Below are 26720 nucleotides of genomic sequence, written 5' to 3' on the forward strand. Positions count from 1 at the left end.
TTATTCTTACTATTTGTTTCTACCTCATTCAGTTTTTCCTTCAAGTAATCTCTCTTTTTATTCCTAAGCATACGACTTGCTTCCTGTCTTTCATTGAAATAATTATCTCTATTCTCCTCAACTGGATCCCGTAAGAATTTCAATTTTGCCTGTTTCCTTCTTTCTACTACCATGCAACAATCTTCATCAAACCACGGTTTCTTTTTCTTAGTTTCATAGTAACCTATGCTCTGCTTAGGTGCAATTTTGATACTATCTCTGATATTTTACCACACGCTGTTAACATCTAATTCTTTCTCAACTTCGTCGGAACTTTCTAAAGTGGCAAACCTATTCGAAATTTCGACCTGATAATTTTGCTTAGTTTCCTCGTCCTTTAATTTAAAAATATTGAATTTAGTAATATTAACTTGTTGCTCTACTCGCTTGGCTACTGATAGTCTTTCTCTTAATTCTCCAATTACCAAATAATGGTCAGAATTACAGTCTGCACCCCTGAAATTCGAATGTCTACTATACTAGTGTGTCTCCGTTTATCTATCAAGATGTGATCTATTTGGTTGTGTGAAGGAAATAATAAAAGGAGACATTATAGATTTTTGGAATTTTCTGAACTTATTAAAGATTTCAATCAAAACATTAATATAGTGAGTACCCGCTTCATTATGCATGAGAAGTAAAGGGCCATCTTATTGGAGCAAGAGGCACATCGCTTCACTTTACTAAATATTTATTTAATCAATCTTTGTTCACGTCATGGTGGATTAGATGTGTTCCAGTTCTTAATCCGCCATCACTCTCTATACAAACATTACAAGAAGAACTATTACATATTGAACCTGTAAGTATCCTCTGTACACCCTAATAATAATAATAATAATAATAATAATAATAATAATAATAATAATAATAATAATAATAATAATAAAAATAATAATAATCTATACTAATAATAAATCTGTAGCCGAAATTTTTCTGGCAATTTTCGATTTTCCAAAAATAATTGGTCCTAACATATATAATTAACCACCCTGAAACCGAAAATCGCTTTTTTGAAATTTTTGTTTGTATGTCTGTCTGTCTGTCTGTATGTTTGTTACCTTTTCACGTGATAATGGCTGAACCGATTTCGATGAAAATTGGAATATAAATTAAGTTCGTAGTAACTTAGATTATAGGCTATATGGCATTCAAAATACGTTATTTAAAAGGGGGGTTATAAGGGGGCCTGAATTAAATAAATCGAAATATCTCGCTTATTATTGATTTTTGTGAAATATGTTACATAACAAAAGTTTCTTTAAAAATGATTTCTGATAAGTTTTATTCTCTGAAAAATTTTTGATAGGACTGATATTTAATGAGATAAATGAGTTTTAAAATTAAAATAACTGCCATCTAAGGCAGTGTATTGAAATAAAAAACAAATGACTTCGTCTATAATGGGCCTTGGATACAACAATCGAAAGCTATGAAACATAGCCTACAGACAATGTTTTTGTGCTTGTATGAAGTAATATCAGAAGCTAAATTAATCGATTTCTATAATTAATTATTATTTCATCATTGGAAAGTGTAGTTTCTCTGGATGGACATAATGCTATAATGTTATTATAATAACTTGTGAGTGAATTGAGGACAGGTAAGATTAAAATAGCTTCTTATGCACAGAAAACTTGATAGGTTATTCTGTATTCATTTCCTGTATTTCTTATAATAATGTTTATGAACATATTCATTTTTATCTCAGAGAATTAACGAACAACAAGAGTGTATTGATTTAGTATGCAGTAATAGTACGTTAGCTTAGCAATCCATTATTTTATAATTCAAATTTTAACTATGCTCAATTGAATCGTGTTAAAATACATAAAATACATATGCAATAAATGCAATGCAAAAAAATTGGGTAATGAGCCAAGCAGATTATGTTGCGCTGTTGTAAAAGTTGTTCCTCCTGAGATTCAAGAGCTCCCACAACAAATTAAAAACTTTCTAATTCGAGTACATCCGTTATCAACACACTTTTTCATAATATAATATAATATAAACATAATAATAAATCTGTAGCCAAAATTTTTCTGTTAATTTTCGCTTTTCCAAAAATAATTGGTAATAACAATTAGGAAACATGTTAAAGGAATTGTAATTGCACCAAATGAGTGGTCTCTGGATCAAAATGATCGCATTTTAATATTTTAAATACAATTTAAATTAAGTAACATATTAAACGATTTATCCTTCTATCAAACATGAATGTTCCCTCGATCAAATGTCCTATTTTAATTATGTAATTACTTTATATTTATTTCTAACGGGTGCAGTGGAGCGCACGGGTACGGCTAGTAATAATAATAATAATAATAATAATAATAATAATAATAATAATAACAATAAACTAATAATAAGTATAGCTCTTGTATTTAAAACTCTTACTTTAGCTTTTTCACTTCTATACTCAATGTTTTAAAAATTATTCTGTTAACTTCATTGACTACTTTTCGTAGTTTTCTATCGTGTCCGACTACTCATCCGTTAGAGCTTTGACTTTCTCTTCCCATCTAATTTTAACTCTAAAAAGAAATTTTCCTAATTTATGCAGACTGCTGGCGTTAAGGGGACCATTCATTTTTTTATAAGCTACTATAGCATTTATTTGTAGAAATTTTTTATCCACCCAACTGTGTCTCAAATCATTCGTTGCCTGACACTTTAACGCAATATGCATTGCGTCTTCTGCTAGTCCACACAAATGACATTTATCCTTCTCTACATTCCCTCTCTTATTCTTGAGCCTCCAGATACCTAATCTCCACCATGCCATTCCTGTTCTCTCTTCCGTGGAATTTAGTCTAATATATTCTTCCTGTTCCCAAAACTGTTTAACATCCCTATAGTATTTCAGTGATCCTAGGTCTTTAATATTACTAAAAATATCTTGTCTCGAAATTTCGTTTGCCCTCTCTTTTACTATTCTTCCAATAGTTTTCGTGTTTATAGACCCTAGTTCTCTCCATAGCCAATTTAGACCTAATCTGTTTATTTCTCGTTCCAGCTCTTTCAGCCAATTCGATTTCCAATTAGCAGCTTCCATACAGAAGATACATGTTTTCATAATTACTGAATCATTCCTAAACAGAATATTACCTAAATATTTAATTTTTCTTTCTAGAATAATTCCCAGATTCGAATCGGTTCCCATCTCTAGTAACGCTGCCATGTTAGAAGCATTTTCTGGTATTCCTAGAAATTTTTTACACATTTTGGCTCTTACTTTATCGATGTTTCTGTTGGATAATCTACTACCCCAGATCTCAATATTATATAATATTTTTGATTCAACTAATGCATTATAGATGTTGAGAAAATTCTTCACCCCAATTATGCAAATCTAGTCTTTCAGGTAAAGCTCCCTGTAAAGCAGATTTGAATAATTTCAAGGGAAAAATTGTTCCGGGGCCGGGTATCGATCCTGGCACCTCTGGTTGAACGGACCAGTGCTCTGACAACTAAGCTACCCGGGAACTCCACCCGACACCATCTCAACTTTTCCCTTTATATCCACACAACTCGCGTGGGCTGACGAAACGCCAGAGACCCACACAATCTCCAGCGCCCCCCGGAGCTCGAGCCTCGTCTCCCGCGCCTCCTTCCTTCCCGCGCGCCCTCCCTTCTGCCGGACGCGCGCTCGACTCCAGAGGCAACGAAAACCTTCCAGCACGGTTGCCACAATATATACATGTGTCTGATTTCGAATAGTTAGGATAAAATCACGATTCTTTCTTCTGTAACACGCATCCTTGTGAACTTCTCTCTCTCTCTCTCTCTCTGGACGTCTGGAACTGTGTGTTACAGTATAACTGATAGCAGTGACACAAAGTCTCGTGACATCAGAGTCAGGGTTAGAGATAACACAATAGGACAAAACAAGATCACTGTAGCAGTCAGTCATTGTCTCTCATTCAGTGCATATGTGTTAGCAAAAATGTCATTTCACTTTTCCAATATCGAGTACCCAGATATGATTTATGTGTATGTCTGGCTTTTGTGACAGAAATGCTAGAAATGCTGTGGACGAATATCGAAGAAGATTTCCAGTTAGTAGAATGCCATCACGTGGTGTTTTCGTTCGTACGTTTCAGTCGCTAAGAGATACTGATTCACTCTCCAGTGCTGCAATGACATTAGATGATTGCTTGTGAGATGGTTTATAGACAATGTGTACAGTGTGATAGTAAACACGCGAGAGGAGTTGGTATAACATATCTAACTAGCATCCGAGGAGATTGATGGCAAACAATGGAAATTAGGGAATATGGTGCGTGCAGTTCATTTGGATTTCATGTATTGCTGCAGAAGGTGGGGTCTTTGAAAACTGACTTCAATACAGATTTTTCAGGTGAGTAATAATGTGAATGTTCTGTAATGAATTTATAATACACCCAGTAGCATTCTCGTAATTGAAATGCTTAAATCTTAATAATTTCCACGTTTATATTTAACATTCAGGAAGGTGTAACTCACTCAACTTTAGAAATATGACATATATTTACATGAACTTTTTTCTTCATCATGATGTCAGAAATCTGAGCCTAGAATATAGCACGATCTTCGTGAATCGCCCTGCATATATTCTTAATTATCAACTCTGTCACAAATAACCAATGCACTTGAAATTAATTTTATGTACTGTAGTCCTGTTTTCATTATGGACAAGCAGCAGCCGATCTCAGTTGCATTAACTTTTAAAAATAATAATTTACTGTAGCCAGCCACCTGCCCTATTTTAAAAAAAAGTGTGTGGCACTGTCATGTTTACTTTTTCTCTGTGGTGTCCAAAATTATAAATATTCTAATTATTATTATATGTTGTTATTATTATTGTTGTTACTATTATTGTTATGTTGTTATTATATCTTTGGTTTGTCCACTGAAATGATGGAATGAGACTGTGACAAGCCATCAGCCCAATATATGGCAAGAAGAGATTATTATTATTATTATTATTATTATTACTATTATAACTCTTCTCAGAATGAAGAAGATGGCAGAGCTAGCCATCGAAAGCTTGGAAGCAAATCTCCAACTCATCTGGCTGAGGACCCGAGAAAAGTTATTCTACATCAAGCGCTGGGAAAGCCTCAAGTCATACATTATTATTATTATTATTATCACATTAATAAATTGATTAATTTTGAAGAGAAAAAATTTAATTGGTTTAGTTGTCATCAGCACTGCTTTCAACCAAATTAATTACCGTATAAATTCTTCGTCTTCATTATGGTTAACTCTACTATAATATTTCATTAGAAAACACAAGTAACCCCCTTTGCAATCTTAACACAAAAATGTAGTTCAGATCGCAGTATGCTAACTTGTCAGTCCACTAAACTATAGAACATATGTAACACAGTTGAAAATTACAACTTGTCGCAGTCAGACCTCTCCAGTTCAATGATCAACAAAAATTTAAGTTCGATTATTTTCAATATTTAACATTTTAATCTATATTTTCCACATAATGTGGCAACTCACATATAAACTATTGTTTCCAGATCATATTAATCACTAGCATGAGAACATAATGCTACATCTTACGTAATTTTCAACTGCGACACAGAAATCAAACAGGATAATAGGATACATTAATACTTAACCATATAGTCAATAACATGTTAATAATCATGATCAATTTGAGAATATGTAAATATGAAATATACACATCCTGTTTTGAAGTTTTGTAGACTTACAATACATTTTATAATTATTATAAGTGTACATGGTTTAAATATTTTTATATTATAAGCATTTTGCACTTGCATATCTGTTAAATATTTTATATTTAGTAGAATGACGGAACTATACAGAATAAAAAGTAAATGAATAAGAAACTTATTGGAACAAGCAATGTCTATTACAATAAAAATTCTTCACTGGTGTTGTAGGAACTCTCTTGCTTACAATTTTACTAATGGTTTGTCTGTTTAATTTAAACATCTTTGCTGTTTCACAAATAGAGCCTTTTTCCATTTTTTTTTTTTTTACTAACTAGGTACATATTCATAAGCAGTAAGAACTAAATGTTGAGTGTTCTTCCACAAGGCATAGGTAGTTTTTCTTTTTCACGAACACTGTAAAGTACTAGGTTCATTACTATGTCCACCGCTGTGGAGTAATGGTTAGCATGTCTGATCATGAAATGGGCAGGCCGGGTTCAAATCCTGGTTGGAGTTTTTTTCCGAAGTTTTTCCTCAATCAATTGAACCAAAATTGCTGGGTAACTTTCTGCACTGAGTCTCGGACTCATTTCACCATCATTAATTCACAAATTATCATCATCAATACCATAGCCTAGGTTAAGTTCACAGTGCAGTGTGTTGTACTTGCACAAGAGCGTGGCCATTCAGCTACAAATGTCATTCACAGAACAGGAGTGGTAAGTACAATAAGCCTCAGGTTGTAGCACATGCCCTCAGGTCTCTCCTCCGTAAAAGAAAAAAATGTTCATTACTCATAATTTCCATATCCGCAGCTTGTTTGTTTTCGTTTGACTTTTCCCAGTCTCCACATTTTTAAAATCAATAGCACTCTACATTAATTAAGATCCAGCAACAATGAGGCACTCCAAGTGAGGTGACGAAGAGCCAAGTGGCAGTTAAAGTGAGGTACAGTTCAGATTTCAAAGACTTGAACAATAATAGTGATGCAATAACGGAAATATTTTACATACTGCTTATCCATAATGAAAATGAGACTACTGTAAGTTCAAAATTGTTAACTTTTCATGAAACATTTTTGTGTTACTGTTTTCTGGATCCTAGTGATCACACATGTATTGAGAGGAAAATGTTCCCTTTTTTTTTTTTTGTGGAAATATATTGTGGGTTTACAGGAATAAGTTGGTAAGTCTTACTGCTTTTCAAGTAGTTAGTAACTTTTTCCAGTAAGCCCAGAATATATAAATTGTCTGAAGCCCTTTCATTCAGGGAGTGGATTCTTTTACATCTGATAAACCTATGCTGCAAGTTCCAGCTTTACTTTCTTTGACAGAATGTACACTAGGAATTTTTATTGTGCTTAAAGATTCATTACCATTTGCCATATTTGAATCTTTACATTTTGGTTACAAACACTTGATCACCAAGGACAACTTCCTTATTCCGACAATAAATGCTACATTCAATTACGTTAAATTATTTACTCTCATTCCATGAGACAGCTCATGCAGAACAGGGAAAGGGGGAAACCAGAATATTACTTATTCAAAGAACATCTGCATCATAAAACAATACAAGTCACTCACCTTGCTTTCTCCAGGGCCTCTTCCTCTTCACGTTCTCTTCGTTTCTCATTCTCAAGACGTAATCTTTCCTTTTCTTGCTGCTCTTTCTGAACACGACGAAGTTCTTGCTGTTCAATCAGCGCACGTTGCTGTTCAAGACAAGTGACATTTTTTAATCACAACACACAAAATCTCAATATAAAATGAGTAAAATGATTTGTTTCTCTTTAACTTTTTAAAACAAAAGTAATATTTTTATGTCAAAGGTATACTGATTTGTTATATAAAAAGATATCTAAACAGAGAGCAAAACTAGCTATACCCAGCCACTGTAACCTTGCACTTGACATTGTTATTTATATTGGAAACCCTTCCTATGAAAAATTTGAAGAATGCTGTGTAGTAGCATTCTAAACCAATCAGAATGTAGCATGTTCTATCAGCTGCTGGTGTTATGTGGGACACTGCTGTGTTTTTACGTTTGCTATATGCTGTATTATGTTACTACCACGTCGTAATTTGTGTGTTAGTGTTATAAAGCTATAAACAATAAGGTTCAGAGAATGGTAACTTGAGTGGTGAGGATCCTTTGTGTAAAGACATAGCATGAAATAGTTAGGCAGCAGAATTAGTGTGAAGGACTCGTCAATTTTACTAGCATAAGAAGAAATCTGTTCATATATATGGGCTTCCCTCTATTACATTTTTATTATAATGCTTGTATAATGTGTTTGGTGATTAGCATCAATCTGAAGGGAAATGTTATATAATTAAAGTTCATATACTGTATAAAGTTCTATGATTAACATAATACAATATGACACATAATGTAAATACAATATTTAAGCCATATAATTAATTTTATTAATAATTATAATTAAAAGTTAGATCATAATTACAAGAATGATGCTGAAACTGATCAGGAAGAGAAAAAGGAATTGGATGCGTCAATGGTTGAGAAAAAACTGCCTACTGAAGGATGCACTGGAAGGAATGGTGAATGGGAAAATAGTTCGGGGAAGAAGAAGATATCAGATGATAGACGACATTAAGATATATAGATCATTTGCAAAAACTAAAAGGAAGGCAGAAAATAGGAAAGGCTGGAGAACGTTGGGTTTGCAGTGAAAGATCTGTTCTTGGGCAGAAAACTATGAATGGATGAAAGAATAATTACAATTTGAATTAACAGAATAGGTAACAGATGGAAACTCTCCTCGGAGATAATCCTACTACAGGGAGTAGTGATCCTGCCTTTGCAAGCTCCAGATTCTCCTGACCAGGGAGGTAGTACCTGGTCGCAGGGTTGTGGGAGGGTTAGAAGGGACTCCAAAGTTGTGGTGAAAGCAACCCTTCTAGAAGAAACAACCTCAGACAAATTCTGGTCAGAATTGGTCATTGGGACGACACCTCAACATCGTAAAAAGAATAATTGAGGCTATCAAGTGCAAAACTCGCCTTATCCAAAATTAAAAAAAAAAGTTACATGTGGGATGTTGTACTTCTTGCAGCTCTCTATCTACTGATATAGTCGGTTTGTGCAAATCTTGTCTAATTCCTCTTCCATAGGACTCAGAAAACTACTATCAAATGCAAAACTGTCCATATCCATAATGGTTTTTTCTGTTTTCTGACAAATCACTTTACATGGATAAGGCGAGTTTTGCATTTGATAGCCTCAATTTAATGAAGTTAACGCTAGATGGACCAAATCCAAGACGACAATTGCTACGAGCTACGTTGAAGGCAAGATAGTGCCTATAACAGGTGAAAATGAAGAAATTCAGACAAATGATTCAATTCATTTATTGTATCCGATAGATCTTACACCAAGCTGTCAGATGTGGAACAAGTCAAGGGTTATATACTTTTTTTTTTTTGGCGAGATGAGGCAAAATAATAACAGAAATTCCAAGAAATGAAAAGATAACAGCAGAAAACGTCACACACGCAAACAAGAGGATAATGTAATGCTGAAAAACATCAGGTCGTATTATTCTCTCTCACAAAATCCACATAAGCGGTAATTTCCAACGTCAACTCAGTAGAAATGTACAGGTTATAGACCTAAGTAGACTGCTGCGATGAAGCTGGAACTGTTTCGATCACAACTTCACTTTAGGTTTTACACCACCACGGAAGGACACTTGCAAAGTATGTGATGAAGCAGAAAATGCTCCTCTTTAAGTTACATCTTTAAGTCGTAGATTGCATCTTAAAAAATCTGTTCTGGCATATAAAAACTCTTTCCATAGCGAAGAATTTGCACAGGAATTATCTACACAAGTTTCTGACAAAAGTTGTATTTCATTTAAGACAACATTCAACAATATGACTTCGTTACCTATGTTTGCAATATCAATGATGCTCTTATGCGTGTTTGGGAATCTAATGCAGGACGAAGAGCATATGGAATATGTAGCTGCTTACTCAAAATTATCCTTAAAATAAAAGGAAACATGATAAAAGTACTCTGTACAATGATTCGTGTGAGACAAAATAAAAACTTTACTATTGTGTCTGAATGTATATGATTGAAATAAATGAAGCAACTGCAGTTATTGCATGAACTGGAAAGTAGGGAAATTGAAGAAAATCACTGACATAGATTAATACCGACCAGCCCAACTAAACAGATGTTAAGCAAAGATCGGAATTCGAACTGGGACAAAATATACGTGACATGTGATGGACAGTCTGCTCAACCAGCAATTGTGGTGGAAAGTAACTATCATAACAAGATCGTTGACCAGGGACATGTAGACGACAGAGAATTAGCTGAATTGCAGATCACACTGGAGGAAGCGAGAAAGAACCAGGAAATGCTGAGATCAAGAATACAGAAGAAGAAAACATATGTGAAGAAATCAGATAAGAGCAGCTTAAGTACCACAAATGCAATGAAGTTTAGTGACACAAGTAAAAATTCAAGTGTTTTGGGAAGTGATTTAACCAGATTAGTGGGAAGGAAGGTCAGTGCCGAGAGGAGAATTGAAATTGTTTCTGTGAGTGCAAGAGCTGAAATGGTGAGAAATGAAGTGAAGAAAAAGAATGACGAGTTTATAACAGAAAATGGTGAAGTGAATGTTTCTGGTACAGAGACAGCTAAGGAAGAGACAACTAAGAACTTAGTAAATAAACTAAAATATGAATTAGAGGAGTATAATAGGAAGTTAGATAAGATGATAGAGGTAATGAAAATAGGTAAGGAGTATGGTGGAGGAGGCTAGCAAGGATAGCGAAGTATAATATGTAGAAAATTAGTGAGATCTGAAAATGAAATGTACGCAAGAAACAGACATAATAACGAACATATTGGACAATGGTGTAATATGTTTTAGTAACAAGTATTAGTAGAAACAGTGTGTGTTCGATATAGTCTAAGTGAACTGAAAATCTAGAACGGAGTCATAAAAGTGTCAATGTTGAATGAATTAGAGGAGTGTAATAGGAAGTTAAGTAAAACGATAGAGATAATGAAAATAGGTGAGGAGTATGGTGGGGGAGGCTAGCTAGCATAGTGAAGTACAATATGTAGAAAATTAGTGAGATTTTAAAATGAAATGTACACAAGAAACAGACATAGTAACGAACATATTGGACAATGATGTAGTATGTTTTAGTAACAAGTATTATTAGAAACAGTGTGTGTTCGATATAAGTGTACTGGAAATCAAGAACAGAGTCGTAAAAGTGTCAATTTTGAATGATCTAAATGGGGTCGAAAGTTAAATTATAAGAGTGTCTACAAAAGGTATAACTGTAATGAATGTAATTGTGGGACCGGATACAAATTGTGAGGTCCACATTACATGGACGTAAATGTTGACATAAAATATATATCATATGATTGAAATAGGTTTCAAGACATATACTTTCCTTGCGTGACATTATGGGGAGGCTAAACTTAAGTACTCAGACGTGCATAGTAGTGCACTGCAATACAAATTTTTTGCTTGACTGAATTCGTTTGAAGGTTCCACAATCAAGGGCATTTCCTTGGAATGAAGAGTGCTCTAAACTGTGTTGATGAGCGAACTATGGTCATGTGAAAGATTGCAGGAAGCTATCGAGAATCATTAAAATTTTTGCTTGGAAGCTCACATATTCTACAGTATTCTTTACAGTGGCCTAATGAGTTATACATCTTTGTCATAAAGTCAAAACCTCATATCTAATATATCATAGGTTTTCAGGAAACACAAAAAACTTCTCAAAATAATTAATATTTGCTTATAATATTTATTTGATCTTTTTCAGGAATGCTTGAAGGAATGGCAATAGAATTGATTAGTGATGTAAATAATAATTTACTAAATTCAAAGGAGAGAAAAAATGAGAAAAAGTTACCAGGTGTCACTTCTAGACTATGAACATGTTTTTCAGATACAAGGATTAAGAATGATTAAAATCCTGTTTTACAGGGTTGTTTCGTATCTCTGGTAACGAATTTGAATGACATGTATGTCAGGAGTCACACGACAGCTGAACTGTGATGCGAGGTGACAGACCAGTAGTGAGTGATCTCATAGAGTGCACGGCTACTTACAGCAGAAGTTCCCTAGAAAATTGAGCCTTTTTGAGAGGGGTACATTACCACCCTTTCCAATGCCAAGTACAGTTAAGTGAAAATAAAAGAAGCCTGCAATAAACGAGGTTTCGTTATTTCCAAGAAGGGCATATTCTGTGTACTTAACCTTTAGGAGCCGTGTGTCCATTATAGTGGTCAGCTAGTATTATGGTCATGACGTGATATAATATGTTATAAATTGTATGTTATATATAAAATACGTTGATATTCTTTAATTTTATATAACATTAAGGTTATTCAGGTATACGAACCCATGATTAAGAGTCAGGCATTTGCGTGCAATAGTGGCATAAGTCTTCTGGCTTCTAAGGGTTAATAAGATTGGTAAAGCTTGACTGGAATTAATTTGTATCATCACGTGGGGTGTGCTGCCTTGTGACGAGGGGTGGATTTGCTTGCTTTTTCCACTCTGGAATTACTCCCATCCGAGCTTTGCCAGTCTTATTAGGTATACACAAGATGCCTTTCTTGGAAATAACGAAACCACGTTTTTTGCAGGCTCCTATGATTTTCACGTAACTGTACTTCACATCGGAAAGAGTTGTTATGTACCCCTCCCAAAAAGGCTCGATTTTCTTGGGCATTGCTACTGTGATACACCATACACTCTGATTATGAAATGACTCACTACTGTCTGTCACCTCTCGCCGCAATTCAGCTGTCAGTGTGATTCCTGATGTACATTCATTTAAATTCGTTACCAGAGATCGGAAACAACTCTCCGTATTAATTAGTTTGTAATGTTTTTATTGACAAGAACATTTATCTTTAACAATACAAAGCAGACAATAACTTAAGACCGCTGTTGCATTAATTACTATGTAATATTTTTATTATAACACCAAAAGCTTTATCTTTCAAAATACAAAAAAAGAAGCAAATTAGAATCTTCTTAAAGAGTCATAAAACTCATATCTAGTTTCACTGATTACAACGGATTATATTTTTTTTGTCCCTTAAGATTACTCATCTGATTGCAGATTTTTTTTTTTTTTTTTGATGGCTTTTTCCTATTTGGAAATGAAGACATCATTAACTTTAGGTGGTAAAATAAAGAAAACTCTCGAAGAGACTTCCTTTTGGTTCTTGTTTGAACAGTTGGAGCTTTATTAACAAAACAACAACAAAAATTCTCCGTTGTTTCCAATTCATTTCAGACCAAAATATATTGAACAATTCCTTTTGATCACCAGTTATTTCATTGCACTGTCATTTATCTTTAGAATTTTTATATATATTTTTTTCAATTACACCTTTCCCCTTTTTTCTACAGCTTTTGTTGTTTTCTTGTATTTTGAGCCATTTTCCTCTATTTTGTGCTTTGTACACTATGCCCTTCATCCTCAGTGTTTTTGACTTATTCCTTCTATACTACTGTATTATTACTTTGGTCACCCTGTTCCTTTTGGCCTTTTTTTTTTCTTCTTACCTCATCATCATTTTTCGAAGTATTTTCCAATAACAGTTTTAAATCATTTACTAGTTTTCACTGGAATTTTCCGTAATTTTCTTCGAACAATTTTTGCGTTTTTCCTCTATTTTGAAATGCTTGCAAAAGTCTTCTGAATCATTTGTTGGGAAACAATCTTATCCAAAATCTTAAATCCTTTAATCTGATAAAGAGTAGTGGTTATCTTCATTGGTCAGTGGGTAAACTGGCTGCTACTGATATGTATGACGCATTTTTTTCTTCCAACTAGTTGATGGAATATTCGTGGCTTCCTGTAAAGCATTTCTTTCTTAAAGCGGTTCCCATTTCTATACTTTGAGCTACTTTCTGGCTGGTATTTAGACAGATAGACAGACAGACAGATAGGTAGGTAGGTAGGTAGGTAGGTAGATAGATAGATAGATAGATAGATAGATAGATAGATAGATAGATAGATAGATAGATAGATAGATAGATAGATAGATAGATAGATAGATAGATAGATAGATAGATAGATAGATAGATAGATAGATAGATAGATAGATAGATAGATAGATAGATAGATAGATAGAATGATTTTTTTTAAATTTAAATCAATTGAGTTACACATCATTGGCATATCATCTGCATTTTATTTCAGTGTCATTTTCAAATTTTGTAACTCGGGATGCCTGAAAGGAATAGAAAAATAATATAATTCAATAATAAATAATGTGAAAACCTCGTAACACATTCCTTTAATCAAAATTATGTGACAAAGTTTAAATTTCAAGATCTTATATATCAAAATATTTTATGAAATGTTAAATATCCTCTTGTCTTTTCTGCAATTTAAATTGGAATAAAACAATAATTTGCTCAGAAAATAAATTTCTACCAACACTGTAACTTTTTAAAACACAATAACCACATAATTTCCATGCACAATTACGCAATTTATATAAACATTCTAAGAAATTATTCATGATGAGCACTAATTGTAAAATAGAATATAATACATACCATTATTTACGACTTTTATATAACACTTCTATTTTTACAACAATGTACGCAGAAACAATCACAAGTTTCTTCCATGTTAAGCCTTTTACACAAGCGACAATGTTTTATGAGGTTTTAACATTTTGTTCACAAGCACTTTCAGATATGCTATCATTGTGCGTGCACATTTTCTTCCAGTGTAATACGAAGTTTAGAATTTGAAACGGAATCAGATGCTAAACCTTATTATTCTCAACAAAAAAAAAAAAAAAAAAAAAAAAAAAAAAGAGAGAGAGAGAGAGAGAGGTACGAGGTTTTGACTTTACGACGACAATATGTTCTATGGGATAATGAAATACTATTTATGTTTGTTAGAATTTGTCATTCTATTAACTATATTTTGTGCTCAATTTTACTTTTTTCTTGTATTTTAAATGCTGTATCAGTGATAATTAATTGTATGTTTTGCATCTTGTAAATTACAAGAAACTTAAATAATTTCTACATTAAATTATGTCTTTAGATCAAAAATAGAAATAACACAAGAATACCATATTAAATTGCGTTTTTGGTTGGAAAATAAAAATAACAATAAAGAGCAAGAAAATTAAAGAAACATTTATGTTCGTTCTGTAACAAATTTTTCCCATACATCACTTTTAAGGTCTAATGGCTTGCTCAATTTGTATTCGTGACTTAAAAGGTTAGCTTTCACAACCTATATAGTTTCCCCATTCATGTTTACTGGGGCAACAGTCAAGTGTGTTTTGTTTGTCTTGAGCGTCACTCGCTCAAAGTTTAGTAAGCGATAAAGTTTTGTACATTTACAGCAGCTAGCAGTTTAATAGCCAACTACATAGTCACTTTCTCTTGCTCGAGCGAAATTAGGAAATGCAGGGCTCTAGTGCATAGTTCTCAGAAATGGACACATCTAATCAGAAATCCAAGAAAATAGAATCCAATGCAAAGAGGAGATTTTGTAAGTTAATTCCTTTAACAAGTAAATTAACAAACAGAAATAAAACCTGTTCTAGTATAAAAGTGGATTTTAAAAAAGCATCCATTTTGAGATTCCTTTTGTGGGCTTAAAGTAGATGTATGGTAAACATACAGATTGGGCCGCAGTCACTATGTGGATTTGTGTGAGCTCCAGCATTACCACTGAAGAGTTGGATACGTCTCCAAGGCCTTTGTGACATTGTGCATACTAAATTTTACTAAATTTATATATATATATATATATATATATATATATATATATATATCTTCTCACCATTCGTGAGCTGCCACAAGGGACAAAGAGTACTTAACCATAGAAATTTTTACAAGTTCATGAAAAACCATTAATTTTGTTTTAACAATGAAATTCTTACAAGTATATAGCTGCAAATAATTTTTTTTTGAGATTAGTGGAAATATACCTATTTTTAGAAAGGTAAGTGTTACAAAAAAGTAAAGAATGCTACTGCACTTAGTTTGATTTCGAATATAGGTGATTCTTCAGGACAAAAATTGATCCTTTCAATGCAGCTAAGGTTACAATCAGAATAATAGATGTAGGTATTCCAAACCTCTTAAACACATCTTTCATGAAGAGAGTAGCTGTACCTCTTGCTCCAACCAGAATTCCGATTACTTCAAGCTCTTTTAGCTGGTATTTTTTGAGGTAATAGGGAATGGTAGGATTGTAGATATTCTTTTTTTCATTATCCACTTCTGCTGGCTGTTCCTCATCCGTTTCGAAACGCACAGTGGGATCAATTATGTATCCAGTTCTTGTAGATTCCTTGAAAGCTATTATATCTATACGCCGTGTACTGCCAGTGACGGAGAGACCATGTACTTCTTCAAAGGTGTTGTAATCGGCATGTTTAAGGGCAGTGGCTATAATTGATCGTACTTGGTGGTGTCTAGCATTTTGCAGAGCTTTGCCGTGCGGACAGGATCCCAGGACGTGTGCAAGAGTTTCAACCTCATAGTGGCAATGCCTACAACGGTTGTCGTGAGATCTTCCCAGCACAGCACGTACTGCAACAACATTTCCAACCATTTTAATGCCATCGCGCCATTCGCTGTTGGAGAGTCCTTCGTGTTTACAAATCCATTTGTTGGCACCAAGATATTGTTTAAATAAAACTATGCCTTTCCCTTTCTGTGGATGACGACACCAAATATCAAATTCTCTGTTCCTCAGAAGGTTACGAATCTTTGTAACATTTAATAAATGTTCATTCTTATGAAATAAGGCATCTTCTGGAACAATGTTCAGATATTGGGCACATCTAATGCTCTCCTCATGAACCTGACGTGTTTGTATGATGTATGGGTTTTGAGATTTGTGTAAACATCGAAGGGCATTAATTTGTTGTAGTAGTGCTTCCCATTTTGTTCGAAAAATTCCTAGTCCTTTGTACTTCCTGGGACTATAAATCATTGCATCAGGAATGTCTGTAGGCAGATTCAGTACCTCTTTCAGTGCACTTTTTATTAATTTGTCGGCGTCATCCAAGAACTTTACTGGTGTTATGGTTGCTAGGTAGCTCTCACAGCAGATCATAATTCATCATTACTGTCCGACTGAGCAGTTATGTCGCAGGGTTGGCGAAACAGGAGAATCACATGACAGTTTAATTATATTAAATAGTTGTATGATATTACGTAGACTTTCTATTCAGAATGCAAACATTTTCAGGAAAGAGCCTAACACCCCAGCCACTAGACTTTACAGAGAAGCCAGCAGAAATGGGTGGGGGAAATCGAGATGCGACATAACCACTTGATCAGACAGTAGTTTCATAGCGATTTGCAGCTACTATCTCTCTGATGTATTTCCACAGCCTGTTGTCTGGTCTGGTTAAATCAAGACTTCATGGAAGCCATGATAATAGTTAGTGATGTTGGAGATCCAGAGCCAATTCATCTTCCTGAGAAGTTATCAAGGAAGTCACTTCTGCAGTGGCTGAGTGGTCAGATCTCCAGCCTGTCAGGTTCGAGTCTCAGTCAGATCTGGGATTCCATAGTGACACTTGTGGCGGACAAGGCAGCAGTTGGGATTTTTCTCAGGGTTTTCCCATTTTTCCCCCTATTAGGCATTTACATCAATCCATCACTATTTCTCCATTTTGTCATCATTTAATAGCATTCCCCGATTGCCAGCTGGCAATGCATAGAGGCGCTGGAATAGGAACAAGGGGGGTTGCCTGCTCGAAACCCGGATATACTGTACAGTGAACCTTAGTGTAGTCAGTTGGTGTGAGTTTGGGAATGCGCCTAGCTTGAGGACTAGCACAATAGATTGTAACAGGTCGCAGTGCTGGGCCATAGTGTCCCCTTTCCGTAAATTCCATTCCATAACAAGGAAGTCACGAACAGTTAGTGCGAAATGGGCTGGCACACCATTATGCTGGAACCATATTTGATCCGTAACTCAATTTTCAGACACTTGAGGTATCAACAAAGTCTGCTGCATTTGTAGGTGGGTTAATCTGTTAACATCCCACAATATAACTTGTGGGGATTGCATTCCCACTCCAATGTCAAGTGCGGATTTTCCTTTGCCCACAAAATGACACTGCATTTGCACATACTGTAGTAAATGACACACTCATCTCTAAAGATGGCATTTTCTCGAGATAAAGCATATCCTTTGCTATGTCTGTACAGCTGTCAAAAGAAAAAGTGGCCGCTCTCCTGGAACAAAGTTGCCTTCGGGTATCTTCGCTACAATTCGGAGACAGGCGATGTTACATGTTGTTGGGCCACGTTGCCTGATATCTACAGTTATAATTGAAGTATTCTGTGTGTTATCGATAGCATAATGGTAGCGTTCAGGCCTCTTATTCATGAGGTCCTGCGTTCGACTACAACCACGTGCTTTTTATGTTCTTTTTTGTTCTGTTTTTGAGAGAGACAAACTATACATAATGGCTCCTTTCTCTTTTACGATTATTTTAGTAATTAACATCAGGTTCATTAATATATTATGCCATGACTTTATCTTTATGATACTGTGGCTGCAAATGGAAAGAAAAAAGATTTTATTCTCAATAAAATATTTTTCGTGGCATAAACAAAACAAATTTACTGGCGTCGGCCTTAAAACATTCAAACAATTAAGCGTTCAAAAAACAAAACAAAAAGCCACAATTCAATATTTAGTCTATCTTCCTCTTATCTCGATCATCTTGCAGTCGAGTGGGCATGGAATTGACTAGTCTTTGCAAATAGCGACTGTTTTTAGACACGATATTCCAGGCATTCTGAACATACATACATAAGTGTTCTGTCCATGGGCAGGTCTTTCATTGCAAACCCAGCAATCTCCAATCTTTCCTATTTTCTGCCTTCCTCTTACTCTCCGCATATGATCCACATATCCTAATGTCGTCTATTATTCTTTTCAACCAGAGACCCAACCAGTTACTTTTTATCTTTCTAATCAGTTTCAGCATCAGTCTTTCTTCACTCACTTTTTCAAACACAATTTTATTTCTTATTCTATCTGTCCACTTCACACGCACCGTTCTTCTCCACATCCACATTTCCAATGCTTCAATTCGTTTCTCTTCATTTCGTCGTAATGTCCATGTTCCTTCCCCATACAATGCCGCACTCCACACAAAGCACTTCACTAGTCTCTTCCTTAGTTCTTTTTCCAGAGGTCCGCAGAGGTCTATTAAAAGCTTCCTTTGTTCATGTTTGCAGTTTTTCTTGGGAAGGATAGGCCTAAATGCGGTAACATCCCGTTGCTTTCCGCACACCACTATCTCTTTCGCACCTTATTACATTCCAGGGGGCCCAAGCGTGGAGATGAGGAGAGTGGATTTGACTAATTGGGCCCTCCGGACTTCACCGAAAGTCACGGCAAGGGTTAAATATTAATTCTATCAGGATGTTTGACCCGATCAGAGATCGGGAAATCTCAATTAGCCTTTGCCCCCCCGCATCCTGGACTAGCTTCTACGAATCATCAGAAAATCTTAGAGTGTGATTGGGCCAATTTTTCCGAAAATGTTTCCACACTTTTGCCCTCGTAGCTCAGCGGACGAACGTCGGAATTTAGATGTCAACGTCTCAGGTTCAATTCCTCGTTACTCCTTTTCATTTTATTGTGGTTCAAGATAGTATAATGTAATAATACAAAAAGAAAAATTAATAGCAGTATTATGCAACTGGATTTTTCCAAACCTAATATTAAATTTATGTTATTTATATCGCTAAAGAACGATTACAATATAAATAATTTGAATATTATTTACACAGTATCACTAAAGAACGATAACACAATATAAATGATAAATATCGGTTTGTTTAATTAATATAAGATATTATATAATACGTATTTAATTATCTAAATAAAATAACCTATTTTACAAAGAAAGATGGTTATTTGTGTTATAATAATTACTTACATAAAATACAGATTATTTATATTGCGAAAGAACAATAACAATATAAATAACTTGAATATTATTTTATAATGCTAATGAAGGAAAACAGAATATAAATGATAACTTGAATATTATTTATATCGCTAAAGAACGATAACAATATAAAAAACGTGAATATTATTCATATCGGAATTTCACAGATTTATTACAGATGTATTTAAGAAATTGTAGAAGAATAGTAATTAGTAACAGTGTCCTATTTATTCTTCTTGGAGCCAAATTTGTAACTTTTAAAAGTGTGGTTACTATGTTGAAGTGTATGTGTTGCAACGGATGCTTGATTTGTTATGTATGTGAGTCAGTTATGGGATGCTTGACGTCGTCGCAATGTCGTAATTATAGTTTGATTGTGTTTGTGTGACTATTGTGTGTTAATTTATGATGTATGGTACGGGAAGCTGCATATTTGTGTTATAGAAGTGTTACGTATGTGTGTTGTTAATGTTTTTGTATGTTTCAAATTGATAATTGATATTTGTTTTGGAATCGCAATGCCTAATTTACAGATTGTTTATGTTTTGTTTACATTGCGTAAGCTAATTTAATTTTCTTTTCCATTTCTCTTTATGCTTATCTTTTTTTGTGTATAAAACTATAGCCCTAACATACATATGTAAAATAGGGCTAACCCCCATTGTAGATACTGTAGCTACAATAGTAATAATTATTATTCATATCGTTATAAAACGATAACAGAATACAAATGATGACTTGAATTTTATTCATATCTCTAAAGAACGATAACAAAATATAAATAACGTGATATCCATCAAGAACGATAACTGGATATAAATGATAATTTGAATATCATTTACATCGCTAAAGAACGATTAAAAAATAAAATGAAAACTTGAAGAAGGCGCGAACCCAGAACCTTTGAATCATTAAACAAGCACTCTACCGCTGGTCTGCGAGGAGCAGATATGGAACACTTTCATAGTTCCGGAACTGCTTGTACAAGCACATGCATCGTGTAACATCGCCGCGACCCGAAGTGGACTTTGAAAATATTCGCTGTTCACGAGTGCGGCCACTTTTTTTTTTGACAGCTGTACATATCAGCATCACTAAGTTTATTGACGAAAACAGATCAAAATGAATTCACCAATAAATCCTTCTGTTGAATGTGGTACTCCAGCCTCATACTAACTTCCATGTCAATTCGTGAAGTGGCTGTTCGATGAATTTGGCAACTCCAACATATGAACTGAATTTCTTGACTAGTCAACCACTTCAAGGGCTGTCTTTGACACTGAGAGAATCCAACACTCATTGACAGAAGTGATTGGGCTATTGTTTTAAACGAGGCTTTAGCTAAACTATAAGAGTTGTATGCCCAAATAAGAAGGAGAACCAATACTCGTTTCTCTCATTTTATTGTCACAAGTCCAAGATTCCGCACAACTAAAAACTGTTTGTTATATTGGCGTGATGTTTATCTCACCATTCACTGCTAATTAATGCTTCTTTGTTTTGTTCTTATTATTGGTATAACACGAGAAATGTTAGCAGATAGTATTCCAAATATTTATGTTATATTAATGATAATATCCATGCAATTCTTATGAATGGAGTAACTTATGGTCCATGCTATACAGTGATATAAACCCTTAAGACTGTCAGCTTGCAGCAGGGTAAAGAAAAGCTACCAATGGACAGATGGACAGATGTGAAAAGAAAACAGGCTTCAGCCTCATCCCTGATTGTAGAAGAAGACAACAGTAGGTGTAAAGCAGAATACATTGGTAAACATAAATACTGTTCAGATTTATATGTTTACTTACTTATTTTTTAATACATGTATCCAGCTGCAAAGCCAATAACAAGATGTCTCTAGTATCTGTTATGAGCTGGCTCCCACCTCTTGTTACAATTTAAACTTTTGTCCATATTGCAGCCATCTATTCAATCATGTGTTTAAAAGTTACTATCCATCTTTTGTTGTATGTCATAAGTTAAGTGAAACTTTCTAATAATAAAAACCTATATTTACAGGAAATTACTTCAATATCTAACCATATAACACACTTATTATGTAATGTTTAACATTCTCTATGCTAAGATACAAGAAATCTAACGAAATACTAAATATCTCAGAAACATGTTTTTCAGGGACACCTGAAGCCCTTCAAATATGAATCTAAACTACTTCCTGGACTTTAGATTTATTAGAATTTAAATATTTTTCCATTACTCCTTTTTTCAAAATTCAACTAAACATACCCGATCCATTTTTTCCTTTGCCTGCTTCTTGAAGGCCTGAAAGCTGTCCTTAGTGGATTTAAGCGAGGACGTTGTAGGCCCAGATGTGTTTTGTGGAGATGAAGCTTGGGCTAGAGATGACCAGGAGCTGGCGTTCTTCACGTTCTGTTCCAGAACAGGTGACGACAGCTATAAAGTACAGTGCACAACACCCCCACAGATATGTCAATACTACAGATCCCACACAACCAAGCACTAAGTCTAATTTATTCTAACATGCAAGCACATGCACTACTGCCAATCACTCTTCAAGCCCTCTCACATGTTTACTCCTACAAATGTACAGAATAATTTTGTCTAGGAAATTATGGTATTTCTCATTCCAAGTTCATTAAATGCTACGTTAATAATGGAGCAAAAGACTTCCCTTTCCACAGAAGTCCTCTACTTAACTATGATTGTTGTTTAGTCAACTGTCCGAAGACAGGTCTGAACCTCATAAGTGAAACCAATAAGGAATCACTCATGAGGGAACTAGGCCAAAAGATAATGGGGTAGGGTGGCCAGTTCCTTTCCCCCTCCATTGCAAACATCACCGATTGGCTACGATTACTAACTGTTAAATCTTGAAGTCTACAAAAAGAAAACTGCAGATATTCTATATTTCTAATATAAATCGAAATCAATATTTTGAATTTTCTTAATAATAATAATAATAATAATAATAATAATAATAATAATAATAATAATAATAATAATAATAATACATGAATTCACACAAAATGTAATTAATTTTAATTATACATGTTTTGGTTAAGAATTCTAAACACCAAAGGTCCCGGGTTCGATACCCGGCCCCGGAACAATTTTTCCCTCAAAATTATTCAAATCAACTTTACAGGGAGTTATACCTGAAAGCTTGGTTTGCATAATACACGTCACTGTTCGTTAACAGGAAACCACAATTTAAGTCAAACAGAGTTAGTGTGCACTCAATGTTGGTTGCTTGATGGTTGTCAGCCCACTTTGAGATCTGTGGATATAGAGGGAAAAAATGGATCGGTGTCTGGTAGAGTTCCCGGGTAGCTCAGTTGGGAGAGCGTTGGTACGTTTAACCAAAGGTCTCGGGTTCGATACCCGGCCCCGGAACAATTTTTCCCTCGAAATCATTTATTTCTAGTTTGTCCACTCCATTGTTTGTGTTCCAAGTGATAAGAACTGTATGAATTACAATTGTGCTGTGTGTAAATCAAAGTTTATCACTCTGAAGATTTCCTAAATGACGAAAAATGTAGCCTTCAAGTGCAGTATCGCCAGTGGAGAATGGTTGACAAGCAGTATGAAGACATTTCATTGGCGGAAGGATTACATGATGCCACTGATGAATTGAAAGAGCAGTTACCGTTCTTCATGACTCACATTTTAATCAAGAGCAATCACAAAGATGCTTTAAGACTATCAGGAATATGTCTTAAGTGAAAATGTTGCGATGCAAGTGGATTTCGCAGAGAACTATTCTTGCAACTATCAAGACGAGAATACAATCTGCACATTGGTCGAATCCCCAAATAGCGCTGTTTACTGCTATGGTATGGTATGGAAAAGATACATGGAACAGTTATGTAGTAGTTTCTGACAACATATCACATGATAGATATTGTGTTGACATGTTTCTGCGAGCTATATTGTGCAACCATGGCGAAAAGAATCCTCTGTTCAAATATCTGCGTGTATTATCAGATGGAGCTGCAGCGCAGTTCAAACATAAATACAATTTTGCCAATAATATTCCTTTGAAAGATGATTTCAATCTGAAAAGTCTCAAATGGACTTTTTTTTGCATCATCTCACGGGAAGGGTGCTGTAGATGGTATTGGAGCAGTGGCAAAGCTCCATGTTTGGAATAATGTACACTCGCAGAAAACATTGGTTCGTAATGCTACTTCCATGAATTCTGCAAAAATCTCACTATTTCTACTATTTCTGTGCCACTAACTAAAATTGAATCTTGTAAGACGAACTTTGATCAAAAGTGTCGATCTGGTTGGCAAGTTCGTATAGCGCTGGCCTTCTATGCCCAAGGTTGCGGGTTCGATCCCGGGCCAGATCGATGGCATTTAAGTGTGCTTAAATGCGACAGGCTCATGTCAGTAGATTTACTGGCATGTAAAAGAACACCTGCGGGACAAAATTCCGGCACATCCGGCGACGCTGATATAATCTCTGCAGTTGCGAGCATCGTTAAATAAAATATAACATTTTTTTTTATCAAAAGTAGGAAACCATAATTACAATTAAAGGTACACAAAAAAAATTCACCAGGTGACTGCTCTTTCCCCTTATGTTATTGGCTTTAAATATCATTCAGTGGACTCAGAAACTAATCTGAAGGTTGTAAATACGAGAATCTTAAAATATTGAAAGGAATAAGGGAAGAACAGAATGTATCATTTCAAATTTGGTCACATTGATTTAAATTCAAAATTGTTTATAATTATTTTGGTTAATTATTGTCTTTCTTGCACATAATAAATTTTCTGTAATTCCAAAGGCTGATTTAAAGATTTACTAAAGTTTAGTGTCAACACGAACATTATTTACTGCATTTGTTTTCGGGTATTAATATTTGTCCTGATACTAACGTCCAGATACTAACAAGCGAAACTTTGTAGCTATTCATATTTCACAATAATGCAATTATTGGAAAATAAAATAACTATGCTTAATTATAAAACAGATGTTGTATAAGTATTCCCTGATAACGAAAACATTAATAAATCATTACAATGAGGAGAGATTTCACCGTAATTTATGTACCACTTTATCTTACCAAGTTCCTTTTCCAGATACTAACGGAAGATACATGTGTGTTTTATTCAATATACAAGTGGGAAAATGTTAATGAAAGAACTAAAAATACAAGATGGATACATAGTTAACAGATTCATACCAGAAACATTGTTGTTTAATTTATATACTGTATGTGATATCAAGTTTTGTAATTGAAACATCTGAGAAATGTCCGGATACTAACACTGGACAGACCCATATACAGTGTGTTTGTAGCTTGGCCGGACCGTTCCGTAGAATACACTGCTTGACATGTAGCCTATTATATGTCATTCTAATATAAAATTAATAACCAGATATTTTTAGAAGTGCGTACAATACAAAGCTCTCATAAGACTTTCTATGGGCTGTGAAATGGTGACTTGACCTAAGCTTCTAGTCTTATTCTGGTCCGGCTGAGCTATGAACGCACTGTAGAATACATAAGACTGAAAAATGATCAAATCAACTTATATTTACACACGTAGATTACACTGAACAAGAATTTTGCTCCGACTTAAAACTATATGTCCCTTATGGTTTGGAGTGCGCTGAATCCGAAAATGGATTTCTTTTCTTCTTATCACGTAAGGTTTTGAAGATATACTATGATTTCACTTTTCGATAAGTGCCCTGGTGCGGGTTGATGGTTGTAAACCAAAACAAAAGCTAATGCATTTTATGAGTTCCTATTTCCGATTTCTTATGGTTGCTGGCATGTTCTTTTGCACTTCTAATAAATAAACAGATATTGGTCCCTTCTATTCAGTCAATTTCGTAATAGTTCAAAGTGAGGTCTAATGCAATGAACACACAGGAGTGTGGTTTTCAGTATTTAAAAGAAAATGTTACCAGTTTGAGTGAAGGCAAATTAAAAGAGGGCATTTTCATCAGTCCACAAATTCGCAAAGTTATGGCTGACTGTTTGAGGAAAAATTTTCCATTACAGAAAGAATGGCATTGTGCGCTTTCGAAGATGTTTGCTTAAATTTCCTTGGAAATTCTAGGGCAGATAACTACATAGAACTTGTGGAAACCATGTTAAGTGCGTATGAGAAAATGGGGTGTAATATGTCTCTCAAATACACATTTTACATTCTCATTTGCATTTCTTTCTTCCTAACCTTGGAGCAGTAAGTGACGAGAATGGGGAAAGATTTCATCAATAAAGATCTGAAATGGAAAAGCGATATAATGAAAGATATTATCCAACATGGTTGCAGACTATTGTTCGTTCCTTGTAAAAGACAGTCCTGGATCTAGTTATAAACGGAAGTCATCTAGAAAATCCTTTTAAATGATAATTTTAGATTTCGAGATTTTTGTCATTATACACATAAAATATTTTTATTGTTGTTGTGCTGTTTGTGTTTCAAACTATGTAACATTATTTTTGTATCCAGGACACATTTTGCAAGTATTATGATGCATTTTGAATCCCTATTCTGTTGTATTTTTATCAGTAGCAGTGAAAAGTAAAAGAAAAAGAAGTTTTTCATAAAAAATTCAATTCACTTCCCCCAGAAAATAGTATGTGATGGGGCAATTTGGATTATAAATTCAGATTTAGGGGTGGATGAAGACTTCTCGTGTATTTTCATAGCAAAGTTTAACTTTGTTGAAAGTCCTATTCATAGACAATACTTCTGAGACTTTGGTTTTGACTTTGGTCAGTGTAGTTGGAGCAAATCCTAGAGAATAGTTTAGGTCAGTTTTTAAAAAATTACAAATTCTGATCTTAACCCTAGCACTGCTAAGGGGGGGGTGGGGGGGGGCAAAATTGCCCGCACTATTGGTTTTATTTGTGTAATATAAGTAATTGTTGAACTGAAGAAGCAAGTTTTTAGGTAGTTGTAGATTAATATCTCAAGTATATAATGACATGGATTTATAATTTTTATAAATCATTTAAATCTGCCTACAATCTTTAGTTATAGTGCGGTTAATTTTTGCCAC

General features: G+C 34.5%; 1 protein-coding gene across 9 annotated transcripts in view; it reads right to left on the reverse strand.

The window, feature by feature from the left end:
• Positions 1-26720, reverse strand: part of fs(1)h (female sterile (1) homeotic) — a 638308-nt gene that overhangs the window by 25408 nt on the left and 586180 nt on the right. For 8 of the 9 annotated variants that reach the window (XM_069820799.1, XM_069820803.1, XM_069820802.1 and 5 more), the window contains 2 exons: positions 21957-22124; positions 7304-7431 (listed from right to left, as the gene is read on the reverse strand). In XM_069820799.1, coding sequence (XP_069676900.1) covers positions 7304-7431; positions 21957-22124 — 296 coding nt within the window. The remainder of the gene's footprint in view (positions 1-7303; positions 7432-21956; positions 22125-26720) is intronic. The other variant, XM_069820800.1, reaches the window with a different exon arrangement.

Source organism: Periplaneta americana, chromosome 3, assembly GCF_040183065.1.
Source record: "Periplaneta americana isolate PAMFEO1 chromosome 3, P.americana_PAMFEO1_priV1, whole genome shotgun sequence".
Taxonomy (NCBI): Eukaryota; Metazoa; Arthropoda; class Insecta; order Blattodea; family Blattidae; genus Periplaneta; species Periplaneta americana.